We start from the raw sequence: 25,893 nt of genomic DNA on the forward strand, positions 1-25,893 counted from the left end.
ACGTGGAAAATTTATGTCATGACTAGTAATGTAAGAGCGGATATGCAGAGTACAGATTATGCATCTACTGGTTTTATGATGCAAATGTTGAAGGGGTAAGCTTCTTACACATGCATGCAAACATTTTCAAGGTTGGTGTGTCCTACATGCAGAAATAGTCAAAAGCAAACTTTATAACCTGTAGGGTCATGTACAGTGTGCAAAGCTCGCTTGTATTTCTTCATTTCATTTTAGTTTTTCTCACAGAAGCAGCTCACAAAGCAGCATTTCTGTTTGTAAAAGCTAACAGAGGACATGTTTGAACGAACAGAGCCGGCTCTGTGTAGCTGAAGGGGATTTCCTTACAGTTGGGAGTGATAGATCATGAGATCAGGTGGCTCTGCTTGACATGCCTCACTGAGAGGCATTAAAGAGGGGAGATGCAGGAAAAGTGAGAGGGACTAATTGTTTGAAGTGCTTAAAGATTTAATGAAGGTAGTAAGTGTAGCATTGGATTACTGGGCCACCCTGCAATTAAAAAAAAAGTGTGACTTTTAAAGGAAAACCAAAAGCTTCTTGCTTTATTTTATTTTTTCTTATTTCTTTTACACAAAATCCTTTGCAATAGTTAAGATTTGAACATGCTAGATTGTTTTTTTGTCAGTTTATTGCAATAAACCTGTTTCCAGCTGTAGCCCCTATCAAAGCATTATTTATGGCAGTCCAGTCTTACCACACAAACACTACTGTGGGAGTTTCCATACCTCATTATCCTGGAATGTATCAGTGACGTTCAGCGGGCTTTAAACTGAGGAATGTCAGATCATTTCAGGTAATTCAGACTATTCTCCTGATTCTCTTTGGAAAATAAACCATTGTTGCTGTGAAGACACATTTCCTCCCCAGATTGTTTTGTCTGAAAGGCTGAGAGGGGTTTTCTTTTCAGTTCGCTTTGTTTCTTGTAAAATCCACACCTCAATCAAACCCACTGAGGCTCCTTTGTTCCTCTGACTGTCCACAGAAGCCCTGAACTCAGTCTAATGACTGTAAATGAGGAACTAGCCATCAGCCCAACTTCCCTGCATGTTTCGCCCTCAAGAACTTTTTTCCCATCTATGCTCTTAGTCGTTTTATCCCAAGGTCTGTAAATGCTGTTGCTATTGTTATTTTGTCACTTTTAGCTTGTATGTACGCATAATTTTTTTGTAAAAGTGGATCATTTTCATGTTCCTTGTTTGGAATGCCTACTGGGCAAAGCAAACAGAACTATTCCACAAGTTGTCAATTTCCAGAAAACAATAGCCTGAAGGAAAAAAATCCTGCAGAGGGAGTTTACTGTGAGTCACTGATGGAGACAAAGTTTTCTTATAGGAATATTAAAGACTCTATAGAGTAGTCAGCAAACATTATGGTAATTACAGTAAGTTAATATTTGAGCCACTGGAACTACTTTCTTTTAGATAAGGATCCAGTGACTCTTCTAACCTACATCAGGGCGTGCTTGGGCAGCTAGATTTGGAAACAGTCTATGACGTCTTCTCTGTCTGGCCACATAGTCCAAATCAGTGCAATCCAATGAGTAGTAGCACCGAGATTATCACTTCTCACACTTCTCAACTGTGCAGGAAACCTGGACACAATCCAGCATTGGCAACAGAACCGGGCAGCTGCTGAGTCAGAGCATGCTCTCCTGCTGGTTTCCATCGTACTACTGAACGCTTGCTTCCTTCAGGCTGCCTGTTGTGGGATCGTCTGTGGAGAAATTTCTATACTACCTATTAAAAAATTATTTTTATAATCTTGTGGGCATAGATTTCAAGAAGGCTGTGCAAGAACTTCACATCCTTAAAAATAGCAACTGTTTTCTTTTGTTTAGGACCTGAGACAAACAGGAGCTGCATGGCTTTGAGTGGTGGTGAGAGTAGAGGCTGTATCTTGGCTTCTGAATAGTTACACCCCTGATCCCCACACAGGGAGTTTGTGTGGATGTCTTTCTCTGCACACTGCAGCTCAGTGATCTGTCAGTTACTTGTCTTATTCCTCCCAGTGATAAGAATCTGTATTTCTGTGACACGAATGACATATTTGCTCATTGATATAGGTGCGGCTCACATGTTAGAAAAAAATCTTTATTATAAAGAACAGATGACAATCAGACATTCTTTTCTAAACATAGTTTCTCATCATGGCAGACAGGCAGTGGAGCTAAAACCAGTCAGACTTAACCAGAAATGTCAAGCTTTGGAAATAATACATAAACTTTCTTATCTCTTTCACTACTTTTCTGTCTTGTGTCCCCTTAAAGTTGTACAAGGTATAAAAAGCTTTTATTGATACTTTTACTGATTATCTTTGCTTGGCAGCCATGTTCACCAATCAAAGTCCCTGTTATTGGAAGGTGAAGTGCAGAAACGAGTTCTTAGACATTTAACTCGAAGGGGAGGCAATGCTCAGAGAGGAAATGAAGATGATTATCTGATGTTAACAGCAGCCTCGTCCCACAAAGATGACAGTCATCATCTCCACTGTTGTTTGCTGTGGAAAATAGATAAGATTAGGAAAAAATAAATAAATTCTGTAAATATTTATTGTTTAACTTCTTGGTCTTAGAACTTTTTACTTGTTTTGTCTGTCGTCATAGCAAGCAAAATGATATTCTGGCTGCCATGTCAAGACAAACAGATTTGCTTTGCCAAGAGGAACTTTGTGGATTTGAGTTTCCGCTTGATGCTTAAGTATTGTTCTTTATTTTGATTATTGCTAAGTTATGTGATTCAAGTTACATAATACAATTTTTTTTCTTTTAAATAAAATAAAATCCACACAAAAGTATAACTCAAAGCAAATGGTGGGATGTCATTAAAGGACAAGCTTTGGTTTCGGCTGCTTCCTTTCATCATTTTTGTGGTGGAATGTGATGAAAACATCATCCACTTATCTGGATGCAGGTCTCATCAAACTTACCATCACTGATACTTCTCCATCTGGCTCCATGTTTCTGTGGAGAGGCCTGCCATTATTCAGCTACAGGAAGCCAGCTTCTCTCTTGTGACAGAACTATTCACATTCAGCTCTGCTGCTGCTGCTGCTGCTGCTGCTGGGGATATTAACAGATTACCCCTGCTCTGACCTTTCCTGGGCTGAACTGAGCTCTTTGCTATTCCACAACAGACAGATGTAAACAATGTCTCGATGCAGATATCTGCCTGTCTTTTCCATCTTTCACTGCTTTACATTTTCCCTTTTGCTGCTGCAAAGGTCGGTGACTCCAGAAAGCTCCCACTCTGCAGTCTGTCTAATTCATGGAAAACAATAATACCAGTCTACTCCACATTACTCCACGTTAACGCAAAGTTTAATTAATGACCAAATAAATGAACGTCAGTCTGCACAGGCCAAGGGCTCCGCCTCATTTCGTGAGCAGCAGATTTTTTATTTTTTTTTACCGGCAGAGTAGGCTGGTCCTCTTAGTCGAAACTGTGCCAGCAGCCCTGCTGGTGCAGAGCTCTGCCATCTGCCACATTGAGTGCGTGTCTTTGTGTGTGTGTGTGTGTGTGTGTGTGTCAGTATACCCCGTCATGCCAGCGCAGAACTCTGCATGGGTGTGACTGTGTGCTTGGTCAAACCCAGTCAGTGGCAGGGTTGTTGTTAGATGCATCTGTTTATGGCCCTTTTTTTTTTCTTTTTTTTTTCATCAGACAGGATCTGCTTTTTTGTAGGAAGTGTGTTCAAATTTGCATTGTGTGGCTACTTTTTCATATTTTAAAGAGGTCATCTAATGAATTAAATGATATGAAGTTATATAGAAATGCTTTAAAATTTTAAATGCAATGATAACTTTTATAGCCAAGACCAAGAGCTTACTCAAAGCACCCCTGAGCTGCAAGAAATATTAAGTTTTTGCCAAATCCTTGGCATCATTCTTGGTCCTGTTCAGTTTTAGGATGTTGTTGGGACAACATTTGGCTTTATTGATGTTGAAAACAGAAGAAATCTGAATTAAGCATGAGAAAAAGGACAAAGCCCAAAAAGTCAAGTGCCACCACACGACTGTTGGCATAACATCTACAACAATATTAGTCCTCTCTGTCTTTGTCTGCTTTTCACATAATACAGAGGCTGCACCATCTTTCAGCTTAATCACGTTTTTTAACTTGTGTTTGTGTTTCTGTGTGTTATCATTTCCTCACAGAGATAGAGAGACAAGGGGAGGGGGGATGACAGAGAAAGAGACCAGCGATGTTCACGCTGCAGACTGGATGCTTACTTTAACATTTTTTTTCCTCAGTGTAATGTTGACGTCAGTGGCAGTTTCGGTGTGAAGACTAAAGATGATATCCCATCGAAAGTTTGAGATAAGTGTGAGAAAAAAAGTAGCTGCATGGGAAACCGTTTTTTTGCTTACCTAATCTGAATGAAGGATTGGCTGAAGGAAAAGAGCATGCATGGCAGTCATCTTTGACTTCAGCTTTATCTAATTTGCATCTAGAAAAAATGTAGTCAGAGCATATCCAATGTTGCAGTCCAGCCCAGTTAAGCAAAAAGCATCCATGTTTTTATTCATGTTCTTTAGTCTAACAACAGCTCCTGACCTATTAAGGTTACTCCTCCCATCTGTTGACACACACAAACTCCTTTCACTGCCTGCTGACACAGATTATTTATTACTTCAGTGCTAACAGCAAAGGCCCACAATGATTTAATGTGCTGTTCCTCATAAGATATTTTCATAGTCATAAGTCTGTGTTGTGCTGCTGAGGTGAGTCTTTTTTTGTAGTACCCAAACTAACTGTCGTTCAAAATATAATTTAATGTGAATAACAGGATTTAGAGAAAAAAAAAAATACAATAGGTTTTTGATGTCCATTAAAAAATGTTAATTAAACACATCATTTTAAAGAAGTTCTGTCTCTGATTCAACTCCTTCAAGGACTATGAGTTTAGTTAATGAGTCAATGGTGCTATACATTCACCAGGCCGCTTTACTAGGTACATCTTGCAAGTACTGAGCAGGACCCTCTTTTACCATCAGAACTGTCTTCATTGTTGGTGTCATAGATTTAACAAGGTATTGGAAACATTCCTCAGAGGTTTTGCTTCATATGACAGCATCACACAGTTTCTGCAGGTTTGTCGGCTGCATCCATGATGAGAATCTCCCGTTCCACCACATCCCAAAGCTGCTCTATTGGATTGAGATCTGGTGACTGTGGATGTCATTGGAGTCCAGTGAACTCATTGTCATGTTCAAGAAAGCAGTTGGAGATGATCTGAGCTTTGTGACATAGATCTGTTGGGTACACTGTGGTCATAAAGGGATGGAAATGGTCAGCAACAATACTGCGGCAGGCTGTTGTGTTTAAACATGCTATGTTCATAATAAGAGGCCATGGAAATTATCCACTGGCTGCCGCCAGCCTGAACCATTGATAGAAGTCAGAATGGATCCGTCCTTTCATGTTGTTTCCATCTATTTCTGACCCTACCATCTTTATGTGGAGCTGAAATGGAGACTCATCAGACCCAGCAACTTTTTTCCATCTTCTTTCCAGTGTTGGTGAGTCTGTGTGAGTTGTAGCCTCAGTTTTCTGTTCTTATCTGACAGTTGATGGTCTGCTGCTGTAGCCCATCTGCTTCAAGGTTGGTTAGACGGTATTCCTTAAGCTATTTCATGAATTGGCTTTTATGAACACAGACATTATAAACTGGGCTAATGTGGATTTGTTTTAATTGGAACTGGCCTTACTGGCCTTAGTTGATCATGTCTGTAAAGTGCCTTGAGATTACTTTGTTGTGAACTGGCGCTATACAAATGAAGCTGAATTTAATTGAATACTCTGTATAACTTGGTTGTAACCAGTTCTTATTCGACTTCCTGTTGCCTTTCTATCATCTCCAACCAGTCTGCTCATTTTCCTCTGACCTTTGACATGAACAAGCCATTTTCATCCACACAACTCCAGCCCATCGGATCTTTTCTCTTTTTCAGACCATCTCTGTAAACCCTAGAGATGGTTGTGTGTGTGAGAATCTGAGTTGAAAAACCACAGCCCATCTGGCACCAACTACCATGCCACATTCAAAGTTACTTAAATCCTCTTTCTTCCTCATTCTGGTGCTCAGTTTGAACTTCAGCAAGTTTTTTACATGACTGTCATGTGATTGGCTAATTAAGTGCTCAATTGGTAAATGGACTGTACTTTATAAAGCACTATTTCAGTCATGTTGACTACTCAAAGCGCTTTATAATACATGTCACATTCACCCATTCACATACGCTTTCATAACCCGATGGACACATCGGTAAGCAACGTGGGGTTCAGTGTCTTACCTAACCTTTCTAGTTGGTGGATGACTGCTCTTCCTCTTTAACTACAGCCGTCCTTAACACAAATATCTCAACAGATGTACCTAATACTGTTTTGTCTCTATATCAGAAATCCTCTCATGGTAGCATTAAAGCAGAAAAATAAAATCACTCAGTCATGTTGTTCTGCAGGCTTATCAATAAAGAAAATACTACAAGATAATAACTCATCTCTTTATATGCTTATTGGTTTAGTCATTGTAAATACGACTACACGTCTTAATGTATTTCAGACAGCAGACTGACTCTTCCTGTCTCTTCTCTCCACAGCCATCAAGGTGAACTGTCATGGCTCATGTGGAATCTCCAACAAAATGAACGACACCTCGTGGAGTTTGGAGGAGCAGTATTTCAACAGCATGCTGTCTATTGCAGACAAAGGTGATTGCAATAAATATATTACAAATATTTTCATCTAAAGCCCAACAACAGAAGTGCAACATTATTAGCATTACAGTTTCAGCTATGGGATTGCTAATGCAGAGGACAAATCAGTCCTGTTTGAAAAGAAGTTGTAAATGGATAAGCAGAAATTTATAACTTATACTGGCTGCAGGAAACTTAAAAAAACCTGTGTTTTTTCTGCTATTCTGCTAGCATGCTGATGCAGTTGAAAATAGTCAAAGGGGTTCTTATGCAGCTCAGCTTCTGTTTTTTTTTTTTTTTTTTTTGTGGAAGTGAAAGCAGGTAAATAATATGAATAGACATTGTTTAGATCACACTGTAGCATGCCAAACACTTCAAATCCACCAGCTTAAATTTCCCCCTTATTATCACAACACTACACCACATGATTAAAGCCTCATTGCTTTAACTTTCAGTTAATAGGAAATCTACTGGAACAGGTTTTCAGTCCTCTAGTGAGTGTTTAAAGCCGTAACCAGTCAGTCTAGTAGCTCCCTGCAAGGAGGCGAGACATGGTATCCAGGGGTGGAAACAGCTGGACTTATTCCACATGCCCCACAGAACACAAGCTGATTACAACGCTGATGTCTCACTCAGCTGCAGAAATGCAATATTCCAACATCTTTTACCCTTAATGTGATCTTCCATCTTTTATGCTACTGATACTACCTACCTACAAAAGGTAAAATGGGCAATGATGCATGAAATCTGCTGTAAATGCAATCACTCTGGAACTTACCGGCAATCATTGGAGCATGTAATCCACACTGGATTAAAAACACCATAAAGTGTTTCTTTCACACAAGAACTGTCTTTTAACTTTCAGCCAAGGTGCTTTTAATTGTTTTTATGCTACTTTATGCTTTAAATTTACTACAGCTCCTAATGTAATAATTGCATTTATTTATCATTTTTAGTCCTGGGATTAATCATCTCTTTCTTTGTATCAAATTATTGATTTAACCACCAACTACAACGTGTTCTTGTTTCAGCATACATTTAAATTGTGCTAGTTAAGACCTGATAGTAAAAAGTGTGATTAATCAGCATTGAATAAATGAGCTGAAAGTAGTATACAAGCAAATTTTCCATCAAATTCCTTCATTTTTCCACAATTATATAGGTTATAGAAACATCTGAATACTTTAATACTGATGTATTTTTTACTTTTGGGCTCTTAGGAACATGTGTAGGAACACTACTGTAAAGGACTGATAACATAGGACAAAATTAAACCATCATTATTGTCAGATGGAAATCTTGGAGAAATAGTCTAATTCAACATGTCACTACCCACACAGTGTAATTAAAGGATCAGACACCAAACAAAGTAGGGTGCAGTAGTGATAAAGTACTCACAGCACAGCCCCTGTCTGCTCTCCCCCTTATCCTTGCTGTGTTTTCCACATCCTGTTCTCTTCCCAAAATGGGCTGCTTGGTCCCTAAGGGTGAGTGTGAGACAGAAAGGGTGTCAGAGGATCGCCACACACACACATACTTAAACAAAGCAAGCGACACTCTCTGTGGCTGACTGATAATGTGGTATGCCACAGATGCTCGACGGTTAGAGTGAAGACTGGTGATGTCAGTCTCGGCTCGTCATCCTTTTCACTGGTCTCACTTCATGATCGTCTGCCGCCTGCAGCTACGTCCAGTCGGATTGTGGTTCTACCGGAGGAACCTGATTCAGCTTGATGGGTCATCGGCAGGCTTGTGCAGAACTTAACAACAAGCTGTTGAGATCCATGTAGTCTCAGTCTGTTGTTGGAGCAGAGTTAGCCATCCCTGATTTACACATTTCTGTAATATTCCTGCTTAAATAAATCAATTTAGTTACCAAAAAAGCAACTTGGAAGTAAAACTATTTTAATGTTATTGGTGACTGGTCCAGAATAGGAGTAGTTGCAAGTTTTTAGTGTTTCCGTTTCAACATTGAGTCACTGAGCAGAACCTGATAAGCTGAGCAGGGAAACATCTAAAACCTGCAGAACTGCGGCTCTCTACACCTACCCCTGATCCAGACAGTAGCATAACCGGACGTTTTTTTTTTTTTATATATATATATACGTTTCCTGTGACAACAGTGACCCTGTTGCATGACTTACTGATGCTTGGTGAGATCTTAGCATATATACACAGTTGAAAGTTTGCCTGTGTCACTTTAATTCCAGATCAGTTTCTCTCAGCCAGATATACTCATAACTTCTTTCTGGACACCCGATGATAAAATTCTAAATGTAAGGCTGGAAAACTGTCACAAATTTAATAAATAAGGAAGATAAAAGGTTTTTGGTGGATCATGTTCACAGCTGCAACAAGGCACCTGCAACAAGGCACCTATATGCCCAAAATCTGCTTCTCTAGCTGAGATAAAGCCAACTTCAGATTTTTTCATTCACCACTGGATTATATTCACCTGTAAACTATTTAACAGCTAATTAACTTTCACTTTAGCAGTTAATGCTAATACTGTGGGCTCCGCCATGTCAACAAACACTGGCTGTTTTGAAAATAACAGGAGGAGACGTCGCCACACATGTATACTCTGAATTAAATCCTATAATAGACTGATAAATGTAGACAACAATTTTTTGAATATCTTTGTCTGTTAGCTTAAATGAGGATGTGCAGCAACAGTATGGTGTTAGTTAAAAGTATGACTTCCTTCTTCTACCAGAAAACATGATGCAAATGAACACACACACACATGTAGGCATAGCCGTGTGAGCACTACCCCTCCCCCCAGGAAACTTAAACTAATGGAAAAAGTTGCACCCATCGCTAATGAGGTGAGACATGTTGCTGTCTGGAAGAATTTAATTGGGCTGTCAGTTAATGTAGAGAATTAATTAGCTGGTTGGCTCAAGCTGCTCTGAGTGTGACAGGTACAGAAAGGACCTTACAACATCATCATGCTACGGTTATCAATTTAACTGTAGTAAACAATCCATGAAGCTGAAGCAACTAGAAGCAAAATGTATATATGTATTTTTTACCCTTTTATAGAACTTCTTTGGAAGATCCCATGACCATTTCCAGGTTTTCATAATTGTGTTTGTGAAACAGAATTTGGTGTTTTGGATAAACCAGGAAGCACTCTGTCTTGTATTAAGTTACAAACTCAGCAGAGTAATTTTACATTCTGGGTGTAGTGCTGTAGTCAGCTGTTCTTGTCTTAGACTACTTTAAACAATGTGGGCATCAAACAGCAGTTCAAGTTTAGAAAAATTAGGCTTTCATTTTTGTACCCAAAGATACAGCTCTAAGAAAAATATCCTGTAAGATACAGAAATGTTCCTTCAGGCAAATATTGTGGATCTTTGTTTATTTTCAAAGTTAGAAAATCATCCCTTATATCTAAGTTATCTAAGCTATCTATCTTTGAGGCTTCTTAAATGCATGTCCTCCTTTTTAAGTGCTTTGCTGCCAATAGCGCAGGAATCTCAAACCCTGGTCCCTGAGGGCTTAGATCCTGCAGGTTTTAGATGCTTCCCTGCTCCAACACACTTGATTCAAATTAAATGGATCCAACATCATAATGACCCATTCATTTGAGTCAGGTGCGTTGAAGCAGGGAAGCATCTAAAACCTGAAAGTCAGTGGCCCTCGAGGATAATAGCGGGGTGTCTCAGAAATGTGGAATAATTTGAAGTTTTATCTTCTCTTGGTTGTGTTGGTATGCAGTTGTCAGTCTCTCAGACTGCCTCTGCTGTAGAGGAAAAAACAGAAAAAATCAAAAGTGGACACAGATGTGGACATAATTAAGATTGTACAGCTGTTTTCATAAAGCCCGTGGTTTTGTACAGTGTTGCTGTATTTTGTGTGGAGGAAGTGTCGGATAATGTGTAAAATGCTTCTAATTATGAGTCTGAAGAGAAGCCTGATGTATGATAGGAAGTTCAGAATAAGGAAGGCAAACTCAGAGTTAAAGTTTAGGTTTGATCAAACCGCAAACATTAAGTAAATCTGGCTGTGTTGAACTTGATTCTTAGTACAACCCTCTAGTTTCTTCCAACAGTTCAAAACATCCATGTTAGCTTAACTGTTGATTTTAAAGTGATTGTACTTGTGTTTACTGATTTAAATGAAATTGTTTCTGTAAAGTAATGTAAAGGTATATTTTCTCCTTTTGGGTCCAGAATTGATCATCCAGATATTGAACTTAGAAAAATGCAGTGTTTGTGCAGTGCTCACACCCTACAGATGTACCTTTTTTAAGACCATTCATCCACATTCATTTTTAAGTTTCTACTCTGTGTACTGTATTTACTTTTTATTTTGTCAGTGGTACTTATTAAAAACCTAAAACCTACAATCAAGCAATTGTACTATCAAGTATTTATTGAAAAGCCTGAGGGCAGTGTAGTACTTTGTTGTCTTCTATGCTCTATTGTAGCTACAAATGATTAAAAAGACTTCAGTGAATCACACTGGCACTTGTTGACATTCTGTATAGGCTCAACAAAGCACTTAATGTTTATTAATTTGCATCTGACAATAGTTGTAATCAATTTCACTAGGGGCAAATTGGCCTGAATGACCCAGACAGGATATTAATCTTTTAATCTTTTCACTAGATTTATTGGCAATGAGATAACATAAAACAATGTTGATCCTAACTTGTCTGAATGTAAAGACTTTGCTAAGTGAGGGTGACATGTGGATGCAGTAGCAGTACAGAAGAAAAATTCTTAAGGCCTTATTTCATCAGTTGCGTTTTGCAAATCATTGCTCAACTTTGCAGAGAGAACCCTGAACTTTATCAGCTACTACACACCAAAACCATTTATCACTGTGACGCTGGCTGATTGGTTTTAGTTGCTGGTTTCTCTTACTACAGAGGGTGGCTCAGCTCAGTTAGCTTTGAACAGAAAAGCCTGTTTGTGGCAGAAACTCCATCCACTGGGGAGACAGACGAGCCCCAAAGGCACAGTACCTCACTCTGGATGTCTGATGTTTATGCAGCATGTTTATACAGGTGTGTAGACACAAACCATGGGAAATGTGACAACATGACTGTAAATGGGATTTACATGGCTTTCCTTTTTAGTGTCTGCCACCTGTGTAGCTGACTTAAACCATTCTGTTTTACAGGAACTCTGGCACCAGGCGAACACAGTTTCCCTTTCCAGTTTCTCCTTCCAGGTGAGTGTAACCCTTGCACTCGAGCATGTTGGGTCACGCCCTCTGTTCCTGTAATTGTTGTCTCACATGCTCGGTGATGTCAGTGGAAAAAATGCAGGTGATAACCTCTGCTAACTTGTTAAGCTCATAGACCTTTCACTCTAATGTGGCTGAGTCACATTCACATCTGTGATACCAGAAATGTGTGGAGAAACAAAACTTAGTTAATGTTTAAAAGATCTAGAGGTGGATCAGGCAGATAATGCCTTTTTACTGCATTTACACAAACTTCTAATACAGTTTTATCACATTTGTTGTATGTTAATAAAGTACAAAGCCACAATAAAGCAGAAAATACAAAGACTAGAGCATGACTGGTACCTGTGAGACCACAAACTGTGCAGGGTCTGTCTAGTATCTTACACTCATGTGTGGGCTCAAGCACAGGGGGTTTGGGTTATTTTTAGCCCCCTATCCTGTTGTGCAGCCACTGTTTAATTGGTCTTCATGCCTCCATGCTTCGTCCTTCCCTCCTCACTAGCCCCTAGTTGAGAACATCAGCACAGGGCATGTTAAGTACCATGTAGTGATAAGTTTCTCATTGCAGAACCAAGTGTGTTGCCTGCTGCCCCCTGCTGGCACAGCAACCAGACCTCCTACAGTACTGTGCAAGTATTTCTTTTTACTGTATTACCAGAAAAAAACAGGGAATAGCTGCAGTGATTTATTGAAATGTAAAAAACATAAATAGAAAACAGAGCATCTTTAAAGTCAGTATTTGGTAACCACCTTTATTCTTCAACAGTCTGAACCCTAAGACTTTCTAGTCATTGAAGAACTTTCCAAAGCTCTGCTTTGGCTGCCTTTTGTTCTCTTCTCCATCAAGATGATCCCACACTGCTTCAGTAATGTTGACGTCTGGGTTCTGTGGAGGATTCATCAGTCTGACCTGTTGCCACTGATTTTAAGTCCCGTGTTCTGTCAAAACCTGCCATTGTGTTAAAGCATCCTACCCAAAGGCTGAATTTATAGTTCTATCCGTCAATTTGTGTTAGATAGGACGTCTTTATGGGATAGAACACCGGTCCTTGTGTCATTTAGAATATCTATGTCTTTTCTCCATGTTTCCCCTCCTTATGAATGGCTTCTTATCAGTCATCTTTCAATGGAGACCATTTCTGATGACACCACTTACTCTTTTGTCCTCCACTTGTACAGTTTTCACATTTTTCTTAAAACACCCTGCACACCATACTGAGATATGTAAACATAACAAAATAAATATGTATGTTTGAACCAGGTGTGTTAAAGCAGGGAAACATCTAAAACCTGCAGGACTGTGGCCCTCAAGGACCGACTTTGGACAGCCCTGCCTCAGATGCGAGTCTGCAGGAGGCAGTCTCCCAGTTTGAGAGTTACAGGCCTTAAGCCTCCGTTTAGATCTGGGACCATTTTGAACTCCACTTTCTTTATCTGTCCCAGCCACCTGGACTTCTAGATCTTGTGACTGTCTGGTTTTGTGACTAGCAGTAGCATACCTTTCTGGAGCTCTTTTGTTCCACAAGATGTTATCTTTATTGTTTTCAACCACTTGTAGTATCAGCAAAACTTGGACTTTTCCTTATTTATGTCTTTTCTTAGATGGTCTCTGTTTCATTCCAGAAAGTGACCATTATAGTCATTAATCATCTGGCTCATGTTTGTGTTGGAAGAAACTCAGAATCCTGGACACCATGCATTTTACTAAGTTTTTTAACTTGATGTTATTCGCATCTATCTTATGTTTTGTCTTGCCTACTATCCCAGCTGGCTATCTGCTGACTGCTAGGGTGTATATGTTGATGGTTTAGATCTCATACTTCTACATTGCAGAGAGCAACCTCTTCAAGATGGTTTCTTAACACTTTGGTGTTGAAATTGATTTTCTAATCTTGCTTAAGGTGAAAAATCTTTAAAAATTGTAGCGGTGTAGGGTAACTTCAAACTGTCAACAATTTAATCCATGTAAAATGTTAATCCACAAATGGGGAAGAGCCCCAGGACTCACACCTACACTCACGGTGGCAGAGTTGTTCTGTTGGAGTTGGTGCTAATTTGCATTGATACAATGCAAAATGCTTGTCTATAATGATCAATAAAAGCTGTAAACTACTTCAAAGCTTCACACTGCTGTCACAAAAAATGTACTTTTGATAATTTGTTTGGCTTCATACATGTAGATATTCAAGCCATTTTGAACAGCACTGAACATAAACCTTTGATGAAGTTTAGATTCAAAGACTGTAGCATTGGACAGTTTTTAATGGAATCCATCTATTTAACATGCAGCTATAAGTATGTTTAGTAAAACATTTAATAAACCTATAAATAAATCATGAACCAGTGCAACCAACAGAATATTCTTTAAAAATGTGGTATCTTGGATTAAATAAAGTTATTTTCTATTTTCGTTTACTTTTTATTAAATTCATATTTTAATGAAGTTATGATAGTAAGGGAGTATAACATAATTTCTTGTAATAAGTGCTGCTCAGTCATTTTGAGTGAAGGCATCGGGTATTTTTCCTGCCTATTGTTTCTCACTGAGGGAACAAAGAAATAGCAGAGGAAGAGGAAGGCATGGGTTCAGACACCAAAAAACAAGGACGCTTGCAGGTTGGATGAAATAGCAGATGGCCCTATTCCAAAGGGGACATTTAAGACTGGCAGTCTTTCCTCTTGTCCTCTTTAGGTTAGTCCCTGCACGCTGTCTTTTTGTTTAGTCTCAAATAAAAAGAAAAACCAGTGAGTGTCTGATTATCTGATTCTCTTCCACATGCTGAACCTTAAAAAAGATAAATGATTTGCCCCTATACAATATGTGTCCTCAATATGTATAAAAATTTAGAAGATAACACCATGTTCAGATGATTTTTAAATTTTCTATAGATTTTATCCAAAAGTTGAATATTCAAGGATTCAAGGAACTTTATTGTCATACCAGCTCACATTTACATGTTTATGGTACGAAATTAGAACTGAGGTCCCGGTTTGAGCCATAAAAAGGAGGGCAATATGTGAAATAAAATATCCCTAACTTTTTGTGAATAGTGTATGTCCACTTTTGGTTAGGGGTCTAAAAGGAACGTGTCCTGGACCACGTAGAACCACCTTCTGATCTGATGTGGTCCCAAACGAACAATGGACATGTGGCGCTACAGAAGAGGGCCCTTCACTTTATTGCAACAGAGGTGTTAATCGAACACTAAACAAAAAGAAACTAAATAGTGTAATGTTTGTTTTGATTGTTTTTGGATAGACTGTATCAACTATGGTCAGTATATTGTAAAATGCTTCGGGACCATCAAGTCACAACATTAATACTTGTAGAATCATTGCTAGACATGATATTTGTGTTACTCAGGTAGCTGTGTGATGCAGCCCATGTTTATTTGTGTACTGAACTGGTAGCTGGGATCAGATCATACATGGGACACATGTGGGGGGTGCTTTGTATCGACAGGTGTGAACATGCCTGCTCACTGCTGTCCATGTATAATTAGGACACCCAGGACACATTAGCACCAAATGTGAAGAGACTTTTTTTTGCAGCATATTTGAAAGATGATCATGATAATTTAACATGCACCAAAGAACTGATATATTCTGAAATATGAAATATGCATACATGACAGGCCACATCTATGGAAGAGTAGCAGTCCTGTGTTAAGGTTCCACTGGAAACGTATCAAGTAGGAATGATCGTCATGTTCATCCTATATGTTGTTTGTTGATAATGTGCCGAATGTGTGTTTTATTTGAGTTTTTTTCTCAGCCACTTTCAGCTGACCAGTGTTACGTTTCTCCAGGGAAAGTTAGCCTGCTACATTTGTCCATTCCCTATGTGAGCTGCCAAGACATTTGCAGCGAAACGGCTACAATCCATCTCTCCCAGTTAATTGTTATTGACGGCAGCCAGAGCAGCCGCCATCTTCCTGGAAATTAACATCTGAATGAGGATCAGAGACACAGGGAACCCTTTATAATCCTGAGGGAGACGGAGTTGCTCAGTTGAGATTTTGACAGCACATTAATCACCTTCTTCCACACCTGTCTGTTTATTTCTATGTAGATTACTTGTTTGGAGTACCAGAAGAGGTTTTAAACTTGACATGTTTCCTCTCCTCTGGCTCTAAGCATCTCTCCTGTTGCCTGTTTGGCTGCTTCCTTCCCAAATAGTTATTTTTATCCCACTATTCTTAAATTTCCTACCCCCCAGCCCCACACTTCCACCCTTTCTTTAACAGTGTGTTGTTTGTGCTTTATGCTGTAAAATGAGCATCAATTAAACAAGTTCACATCACCCAGATGCTTCCTTTATGCACTTGAATGTATAATTTATTTATTTATTTTATGCAGGAAAGAATTAAAGGCAATCAGGCTTGACTTGCCAAAGCTGATTATCAGCAGGTTCCTGCTCTGCAGCAACACAGGCAGACAAACAACACATCTTCAAAGACAGAACTATCACACAGTCTTACAGAGGGAGAAAGCAGCAGTTGGAGGAGGCTGTAGGGGCACATCATTGGTCAAAGCAGTAACTATCCACCAAATGGTGGTTGTGAGTGGTTTTAAACAGTCCTGGTGATGTTATAGCCTTGATATGATGCAGAATGTTGTTCCAGGCTTTGATCAGCACATAAAAGAAAGATCTTTGTAAGTGATCAGATCTGGGGTTAAGTCTTTGCACTAAGGCAGCTAATGCTGCAGATGGGCATCTATTGAGCTGATGGAAATACAATTTAGTCCCATGATTAAAACTTTTATATTTTGAGGGGTTATTCTGACCTTGATTTTACATTTCAATATTATAATGGTTTACTGGGTGATATTTATTGGCTAAATAAATCAATAAATGACTTGTAGCAGAGTAATCTGCCGTCTGGTCAGTTTAGATTACTGTGTTGTAATATCCAAGGAATTTAAAACCAATACTTCTGCTTCATCTTACAGCATTTTGTAACAACGCTGATCTTTGGCTTAAACTTACGAGTGTACCTCTCCTCTGAATTACAAAAACCTCTAGAAGAACATGGAAATTTATTCAGATTAGTAAATATTCTTGTATCATACAAAATAACTAAGACTTTTTATTGCTTACCAAAATCCATCTGGACCTACAGTGTTGTAAAAAAAAACTTTTCAAAACTAATATAACTTATGGATGATTTTAGAGAGCAAAACAAAGTTACACACTAGTACACACTTATGCATTCGAAAAACCTTAAAAATCAAATTCAAAGAAAAAAAAGCTTGAAATCACTGTGAGACATGAATGTCCAGATATTTAAATTTATTTAGATCTAATACTTATAGGTCTAATAAATATTTCTAACATTACTAAACACAAACAACTGTTGCTAACATAAATGCTAACATTAGGCAGCAGTGTTACAGTAGGGTGTTGTAGCGGATTGGATGTGGTGCTCTTCTACCAGTATGCTGCTCTTTTATTTGTTTCATGTGTGAAGTTTTCATACCCAAAAAATGTAATGAAAGGCGGGGCAGCAACAGCTGGATCTGTGTTTGTGTAACATTACGTCAGTGTTACATCTGGAGAAAGAATCACTTGCAGTAGGCAGGCGATCAGACAGAGAGGAGATCATGAAGAAACATAAAAAATAAATGTTTACGAGTCTCAAATCGTGAGTCTGAGTCAGGTCTGTAATTATTGTGTAAGCAACTAAAGTGCAGCTCAAGTCCCAAACTCAAGTCCCCATTTCTGACTTGTCCTATTTTTCTTTAATCCTAACCCACCCTGCAGCTGCTGTTCCCACTTCTTTTGAGGGACCCTTTGGGAAGGTTATTTACTGTGTGAAGGCAGCCATTGACACACCGCGTTTTTCTAAGGATTACAAGATCCAGAAGTCCTTCTACATGCTCAACTTGCTCAACCTCAATGAGGTGCCCAACATTGAAGTAGGTGTTTGGTTCCCATTGATGCTCATATTTTATCATTTCTGTTGTGTTTTTGCTGAGTGACACAGGGAAATGATAAATGAAGGGGGAAGAATCTTAAATGCTTTCCATATTCAGCATCTTAACTGTGTTAATTAATCAGCCAGTGTATCCTTCACACTACTAACGTCGCAAATAAACATTTATCCCGTGACTATGTCCCTGCAGGATCAGAGTTATGCTGTGACCACTAAGAAGTTCAGCTACCTCCTGGTGAAGACAGGAACCCTGATGCTGAAAGCTCGTAGTGACCTGAGGGGTTACGTCCCTGGTCAGGTCATTAAATTAGCCACTGAGATCCATAACAAGTCAGGGAAGGACACTGGGTGTGTGCTGGCCAGTCTCATACAGGTGTGTTTGTTTGATCCATTGAAAAGGAATATTTCTTCTTGCCAGCTTCTTATTGGGAGTTCGGGAAGTGGTCACAAATAACTGTCACATATTTTATTGTCTGCATGTTTGTCGCATCAGAAAGTGACCTATAAAACCAAGAGGCCTGTCTTTGACCTGCGGACCATTGCAGAGGTAGAAGGAGCCGGAGTGAAGGCAGGAAAACACGCCGAGTGGAGGGAGCAGATCATCGTCCCTCCTCTTCCTCAGTCAGCACTTGCTGGCTGCAGCCTCATAGACATTGACTATTTCATCCAGGTCAGTGTGTGTGTGTGTGTGTGTGTGTGTGTGTGTGTGTGTAATCTTAGAACATTTTTCAAAGCTTTGTAGGACTATAAATGAAGAGGTTGTTATAAAACACTGGTACTGATACTCTGTGCATTTCCAGCTGCTTCTGGTTTATTTTTTGAGGGATCAGACATCCACGTAGTGGAAAATAAGATCCTTCTGTAGAGTATTGATTTAAACTACTGAATCATTGATGATATACACTCATAAAGTCACTCTAGAGTACTCTGTTATTTATCATACTATTATTATGATTATTTACGACATTCTTTACGTTACTGACTTATTGCCTGATTGCACAAACATTGTACAGTTGCTCTGCATCTCTGCGCTGCATGACTCCCTTCTCTCCTCCTCCTCCTCCTCCTCTTCTCCTGTTGCTCCCAAGCGGCAACCTCTGCCTGTAAAATGTGAATCCTATGCGGAAGTGCAAAAAAACTTGCAGTTCACCCCTCATCCGCTAGGGTCTGGCTCCAAAACAGAGCAAATCCCCATAGACTCCCATGTTAAAAAAGGCCAACTTCACAGCAGAAATAAACATGTTTAAAGCCTGGTACAAAAATCCATTTTAGGATTAATAGGTCAAGTTTACCTTCATGACAACTGAGGGGGGTGAATTTTTTTCTAAGTCATCCGTTCAGATGTTATTTAATCTTGAAATTTGGCATAATTAGGGGCGTGTCTTCTTTATTGACAGGTATCCAATATCCGTGGAAATAAGGGAGATTGCAGCACAACTGCGGTTTTTAACCGGCTAACGGCATACCTTAGCTTTAGCTCGTGGTTAGCTCGGTTAGCTCTTAGCTACAGGCAGCGCGGAGTTTGATGGTTGTCAATCATTAACCTACATGCGCACAGTTCCCCTCTCAGCTTGACCTCTATGCCCATTTTTGGATTTTCCGGGACTAACGACACGCGTGACGCCTCCAAGATGGCGACGGTGGGAACGCCCAACGAGCTTCACTTTTGCTCTTCAGAAACCAACGGGTGACGTCACAGAGGCTCCATCCATCTTTTATATATAGTCTATGGTTGCTCCTTAAATCATGTAAGGACTGTCAGTGCTCAGCTGATCTGCTTTTCTGTCCCAGTGTGTCGGAAGAGGAAACTAGCAGAATGTTGATGCAAAACTGTAGCCTGTTTCAGCTAGATAGCCTTTATTTGCATTATTTTATATTATTATTAACTAACGTTTGCTGGTGACACAGCTATAAAATCTGCCAGATGGATCAGGTTCAGATATCTAGCAAGTGTCAAGATTAAACAAGGGGTGTCTTCTCTAGATCTTAGTAAATAATTAGCTGATAATTAGAACTTAAGTGATCTTCAAATGTTCAATTTGGAAAACCAACCAGCCAATGATATTTTTCAGTGTAGAATGTAGAACAACATATAGAAGTGCATTTTATGCTGCATTCACTGACACTTGGGACATCTGAAGTTTACGTAAGTGAAGGTTAGTTTATACTTAACATTTTTTAGCAATTCATTACCCTCAATTAGGGCTGGGCGATATGGCCATAAATGGTAATAAATGTGGTAAGGTATTATATGGTAATAAATTAACAAAAGTGGCCAACCGTACCACCTTACTAATGTGGTAGGTTCAGAAAAAAAAATTGACTTTGTTCAGCAGTGTGATCATACTGAACCCCCACCCACCCACGCACACACCCTTTGCACCCCCCTGCCCCACCACCACCACCACCCGCCAGTGCCCAAAACAAAACAAACCACATCCCCCACACTTTTTAAAAGCTTGCTACAGCCCTGCAGTCTTCTGTATTTTGAGTTTTTGACTTCTTTAGAATCCAAATTTAACATGTCTAAGCTGAACCAGACCACAAGTAACGAGTCTTTATTTGTGATCTGTTACAGGTGTCGCTAAAATCCCCAGAAGCCGTCGTCACTCTGCCCATCTACATCGGTAACCTTCCTGTGAACTTGTCTCCCTCGAGGCCTATACCCACCAGTCCGGTGGCACCCTGTGCTGCAGGGGTGACACCCAGCGCACCACCAGCAGAGGAGGAGCCAGAAGACGATCTGTGTGCAGGAGGGATTGCTAGTGAGGAGATTCCTACCAAAAGTCACTCTCAGCAGGACTCCACGGGGCAGCCGGTCACGATGTCCCCCAGCGCTTTCAGCCACGCACCGGGCGCAGTGCTGCCTCCCGGCCACAGACGACTCGACGCGTCCGCTCCGCTGTTCTGTGTTTCCACTGGAGCCACCATACCTTTCTTCACCGAGGGAGATGTGACTCCAGTCCCTACTTCCTGTTCGCTCATTCTCCCTCCAGAGTACAGTAGCTGTGACTACCCTCATGGTTAGTGCTCAGAGTTTTCATAGTCAAATATGTAAAAGGGCTGTCTGAGGTTTTGTGTTGGAGTTTAATCGGCAAAACTCCGGCCTATTATGATTATTTTGAAAAGGGTTATAATTGACTGATTTAACAGATTTAATTGTTTGGGTTCTATAAAGAAGAGATGTTAACTGCAGCTCCGTAAAAATGGAGCAAAAGTGAAGCCCCAAGTATATGAAGCGTGCATGTGCTAGAGAAATAACAATGTTACATTCAGTTTTCCCTTCATATGTGTTTGTTTTTATGTCAGTGTTCCTCTCTGGTGTGTGAATGCAAACACAGTGAAATCATGTTGTCATGTTATGGTGTCCTTTGGAAAGCTCCCCTGACCCCATAACCCTCAGATACCCCTTATATGGTCTAAATCTAAGTCTGTCATGCAGCTTTCAACTCCTGCAAATGTCTTTATATCCATGTAAGAACAAATTTGCCATTTATTTATTTATTTATTCTTGTAATTGTAGATTTATTTTCCACAGTGGCCTGTAATCCTGATGGTTCTTCCTCAGTGGGAAACCACATTAAACTCATAAATCAACATGATATGAGTGAATACATAAAATCTGATGCCTCTTTACACTACCAGTCAAAAGTTTGGAAACACTTTCCCATTAAATCTGATTTGAAGCTTTTTGATAATCAAGATTTTATCCTGCCATGAACAAGGTATTTACAGAGTTTCAGTGTGATTTTAGACACATATGTCTTCACTTCCATTAGCCATTCTAATTAAAAGGTCCTCGCTAACTACACATCAGCACCATTTTAGTTAAAAAAAAAGGATAATATATTAAAATCAACTAATTTTCAGCCATGAATTATTTTAAAAAAGTCGATTTGTTGTAAAGGGTCACTGTGGAGGCCACTGGGGGAATTTTGTGATTGACTTTACTCTTACTAAACTTGTATGAGATTCCTGCTGAGAAATGGGAAAATCACAGCAAAACCTTTTAATTTAAAGGGGGTGGCGAGGTAAAACAAAAAGTCTTTATAATGGAAGTATTTGCTAGAAATAACTGTTGTAACTAACAGTCACAACATAACTTTTTGTTCAATCTGGCATAATACAAAAAGTATTAATGCATTAAAATCAGTTCTGTCGTGTATTAATCAGATAGGTCAGCTGGTTAAACTAATAATAAAGTCATATTTGTTTTTAGAATATTGAATATTGAATTATAGTGTAATTTTCTAAATGGAAGCTAGTGATATATGATCAAAATTGGCATATAAAGGGTTAATCTGTATTTGTGATTAATGAAATCATATAAATAAGACAAATCAATGAAAGAAAAACTGGACTCTGCTTGAAATGAAAGCAAATACTGGATGAAAAGAAACAAAAAGTGCTTCCAAACTGTGTAACCGATCAACCAGGGTTGCACACGATTAGCAGATTTAGCTCTGGATTAATGTGTATGAACATTTTCAAACTGAAATCCAGCATATAGACTTCAGGACTCTGTTACTGACCTGTCTGCCTTTGTGTGTTACAGAGCCTCCACCCACTTACGAGGAAAGCTGCAGCAGCGTAAACTCAAGCTTTAACAGCGGACAGTAGAAAGCAGAGAGATCGTGAAGCATTGCACCCACCCACATCTGTCTGCACTCACCTCTCCACAGATCCAGGCGTGCTGGATGAAAAAGGATGAACGAGAACTCTAAAAAGGGATTATTTCTTATTGTTATAAGAATTTTAATTTCACCTCATGTCCCACAGATAATGTCAGACAGAACAGGTGAACATCACTGTGCCTAAAAGGAGTGTTTGGAGTCATTGCACGGCGCTTATGATGTTTGGTTGGACATCTTCGATTATTGGAATAAGGAAAACCTTTTCCTGTGATTCTTTTTTTTCTTTCAACAAATTGTTGCATCTGTGATGCCTTTAAAATAATTTTAGCCACTGATTTCTTTTGAAGATCTTTCAGTCTAGGCTTGTTTTTTTAGTGTAGGTCTAAATATGCCCTTAGTTGTGTTTTCATGTCTCAGCTGTCCTCATTAAAGCCATGTGACTCTATCCATTCATCCATCTCTCTGTCTGATAGCAAGGTGGTGCAACAACAACCAAACTAAACGGCGAAGGGAAGAATCTTTAAAATGAACTTCTATGTGGAGGATATCGCTGATTATTGCATCTTTTAAATAGCATCACAAGTTATTTTTAATTTTTGCAGTTAAACCAACTTTTTCCACTTTGTTTTTTTAAGAGCAACATATTTGTTTGAACAACTTCAAACAGTTCACACACGTTTTGTAACAAACTGCATTGAATAGAAATGGACATATTTTTCTCTGTGCCACCACCTTGTGTTGGTTTTAGGTTTTGCATCAGTTAGTGGTAGCTGGGATAGGCTCCAGCACCCCAGTGATCCTGCATTGGAAAAAAAACACAGGTATAAAAAATTAATGGATGGCTGGTTTTCCATCAATACTACTGTATTCACAGGGTCATTTATCTGCGTATGAGCCTCAGCTTTCCTGCAGCTGGGCAGCGCCCTCTTGTGGTGAAAACTGAAACAAACATTATCTCATCTGGGGGCTTAACACAGTTATCAATCATTCAGACTGATCCCTGTCGTGCACCAGCTGACGTCTGCAATTGATGTTATCAAATTAAGTTCTTGGCTGTTGTGTGTTGTGTTTTGTTTTAGCTCTCTGGATTAAATTGAGGGTTTTCAGGGTTTTTTGTCATTTCTGTTGCCTTAAATTTACAGTAAGTAGTGTCACATTAGTGAGATCAGTGCAGATGATGACAGACGTGCACAACACAGCACTTTTTAACATCGTGAGGTCATGCATTTTGAGCAAACACATCTACTGCATGGGTGTGCATGTATGTCATAGTGTGTGTGAAATCATTTGTACTCTAACATAACTTCAGATCTACTGATTCAGTATGTGTTGAAATGTGTGCTGGATACTCTTAACTTTTTCTTTTTGCCTGTGTACCACAGCTAAGTAAAACCACAGTAACCATGATCTAAACGGACTGTCTCTGCAAACTTCGTACATTATTTATAGACAAAAAAAGATAACTAAAGTTTTTGTTATGCACATATAGTTTATCTAACATAATTCCTTAAAGGGGGGAAAATCAGTTTTTTTGTCTGATTTTTTTTGTTAGATTTTTAACATTTGTTATATTGTGTCATTGATGACCAAAATTATTCTTGTTTATGTTGTGATGATTTCTGCCATATCACCAAGGCCTGCTGTGTTATAAAAGCATTTATTGTCCCCTCGTATGTGGGAAACTACCACTGAGAATCTCAAGCACAACTGCTGTACTGAATGTTCTCATTACTCTTTATGTGTGTCATTTTCTCACCATTAAATTATCAAAATCCATGGTAAAAACAGTCAAATTAGATGCACAGAACGATAAACGATCACAGGCGCGGGCTTCATATGTTGCCACATGTTTCAGGATTTTTTTTAAAATTTGGTTTTCCACAGGCAGACAGCTTTGTCGCCCTACTAACAATGCTGTGTCGCTCCATTAATGTGACAACATGCCTTAAACGACCTGGATTCCTGACGCCTCTTGCATGAGCCTGTTATGGACCTGTTTCTCTAGAGGACATCTGGTTGTGCTCCTCCTCTTTTGTCTTTACCGGACTGTGCCAAGTGCACTTGATGTATACAGATGTAGCTTCTATAAAAAACAGTGAGACACTGGACCTTCAGATCTGTAAAGTTTTTGTATTCTTGTTTTAAAAAAATAATGTGCAATTCCTCTTATTTCCGTGAGCACTGCTGCAGCAGAAGCTCCCTGAACTTTTTTCATGTTGCCTTTTTTTCAGTCCTCATTCAGTTGATTTCTGCACCAAAAGGTACTATAGCTTTATGGAACCTCAGTGTTCTGTTTTTCCCTTCATTCTTTTCCCTTCACATACTGATGAGTGGTGTCTTGATTTGTATTTTTCTACTTGAAACCGTTTACAGGTGTAGTATGCATATACCAATAGTAGGACCTTGACCATTACATGTAATGTTTTAAGTTACAGTGCAGAATCAAAGTTGTACTGTAAAATATGATAATAAATGATATGACATGTTTTTGTGTTTGTGTGTGTTAGCTGGTCGAAAGAGGGTTTAACAAAAAAGGAAAGAGGCTTGGATTTTTTAGAGTGAAGTTGATTAAATAATATAATAATTACATTAAAAAGGCAAATGAAGTGATCATTTCACAGGCATATGTTTCAGGTTGTAGTCTGCAAAGTGCAATAGTGTCCATTGGAGGACTTGTTACAACAATCCAGCTTATAAGAGATGGGACATAACTTTACGGCTTAGACCAGCTGAACAAAAATAGGCAGAAGTTGTTTGAAGATTCTTTTTAATGTGCGGTGGTTATCTACTAAACTTAAATAAGGGCCATACATCAGCATTATTTATCAAGCTGAAACATTTTCTAAGTTTATCTTAAACCCACTCATCAGTGGAAGTGAAACTTTGTAAATCAACACATAAATCCTATAATAACTGGACTTGGCATTCTAAAAATAAACAAGCATAAGGCAAAAACAGTGAAACAGCAACATGCATGAACACTGATTCTGATTAAATCACCTCTTTGTCTGCAGTTGTAATTAATTTGTTAAAGAACTCGCAAAAGCATACTTTCTTTGTTTATTTAGACATACTGTCACTTGAATTGTCTTGCTATGTCGGTTTTATACCGACATAACACCCAAATTGAGGGACACACCTTTAACAGGCTGGGTACGCTCTAGCTGCTGTCTAATCAGTTTCTGGCAGACGATCACTTTTTGGCACGACACCTGTCTAAATAGTCAAAAACTCGCACGGAGTGTGACATAAATAGAGCGGATCCAATGATTCGTTTTAGTTCGCGAAGCCAAAATTGAACGGCCACCCTCGGCCGTCTCCGTCGGTCACGTGACCCAGGTCCTAACAGTAATGGTGTAAACCAAAAAATGGTCATTCAAAATTAACAATGGGTAGCGTCTGTCTGTAA

The 25,893-nt window shown here is 39.2% G+C and overlaps 1 protein-coding gene across 1 annotated transcript in view; it reads left to right on the forward strand.

Annotated features, from left to right (window-relative positions):
* arrdc1b (arrestin domain containing 1b) overlaps nt 1–24,969 on the forward strand; it is a 34,603-nt gene extending 9,634 nt beyond the window's left edge. Inside the window, exons 2-8 of the mRNA XM_041970434.1 lie at nt 6,617–6,727; nt 11,846–11,896; nt 17,679–17,833; nt 18,041–18,223; nt 18,344–18,520; nt 20,429–20,873; nt 22,406–24,969. Coding sequence (XP_041826368.1) covers nt 6,617–6,727; nt 11,846–11,896; nt 17,679–17,833; nt 18,041–18,223; nt 18,344–18,520; nt 20,429–20,873; nt 22,406–22,470 — 1,187 coding nt within the window. The 3' untranslated portion in view covers nt 22,471–24,969. The remainder of the gene's footprint in view (nt 1–6,616; nt 6,728–11,845; nt 11,897–17,678; nt 17,834–18,040; nt 18,224–18,343; nt 18,521–20,428; nt 20,874–22,405) is intronic.
* Nucleotides 24,970–25,893: the final 924 nt, after the last annotated feature.

Source organism: Melanotaenia boesemani, chromosome 19 (genome assembly GCF_017639745.1).
Source record: "Melanotaenia boesemani isolate fMelBoe1 chromosome 19, fMelBoe1.pri, whole genome shotgun sequence".
Lineage (NCBI taxonomy): Eukaryota > Metazoa > Chordata > Actinopteri > Atheriniformes > Melanotaeniidae > Melanotaenia > Melanotaenia boesemani.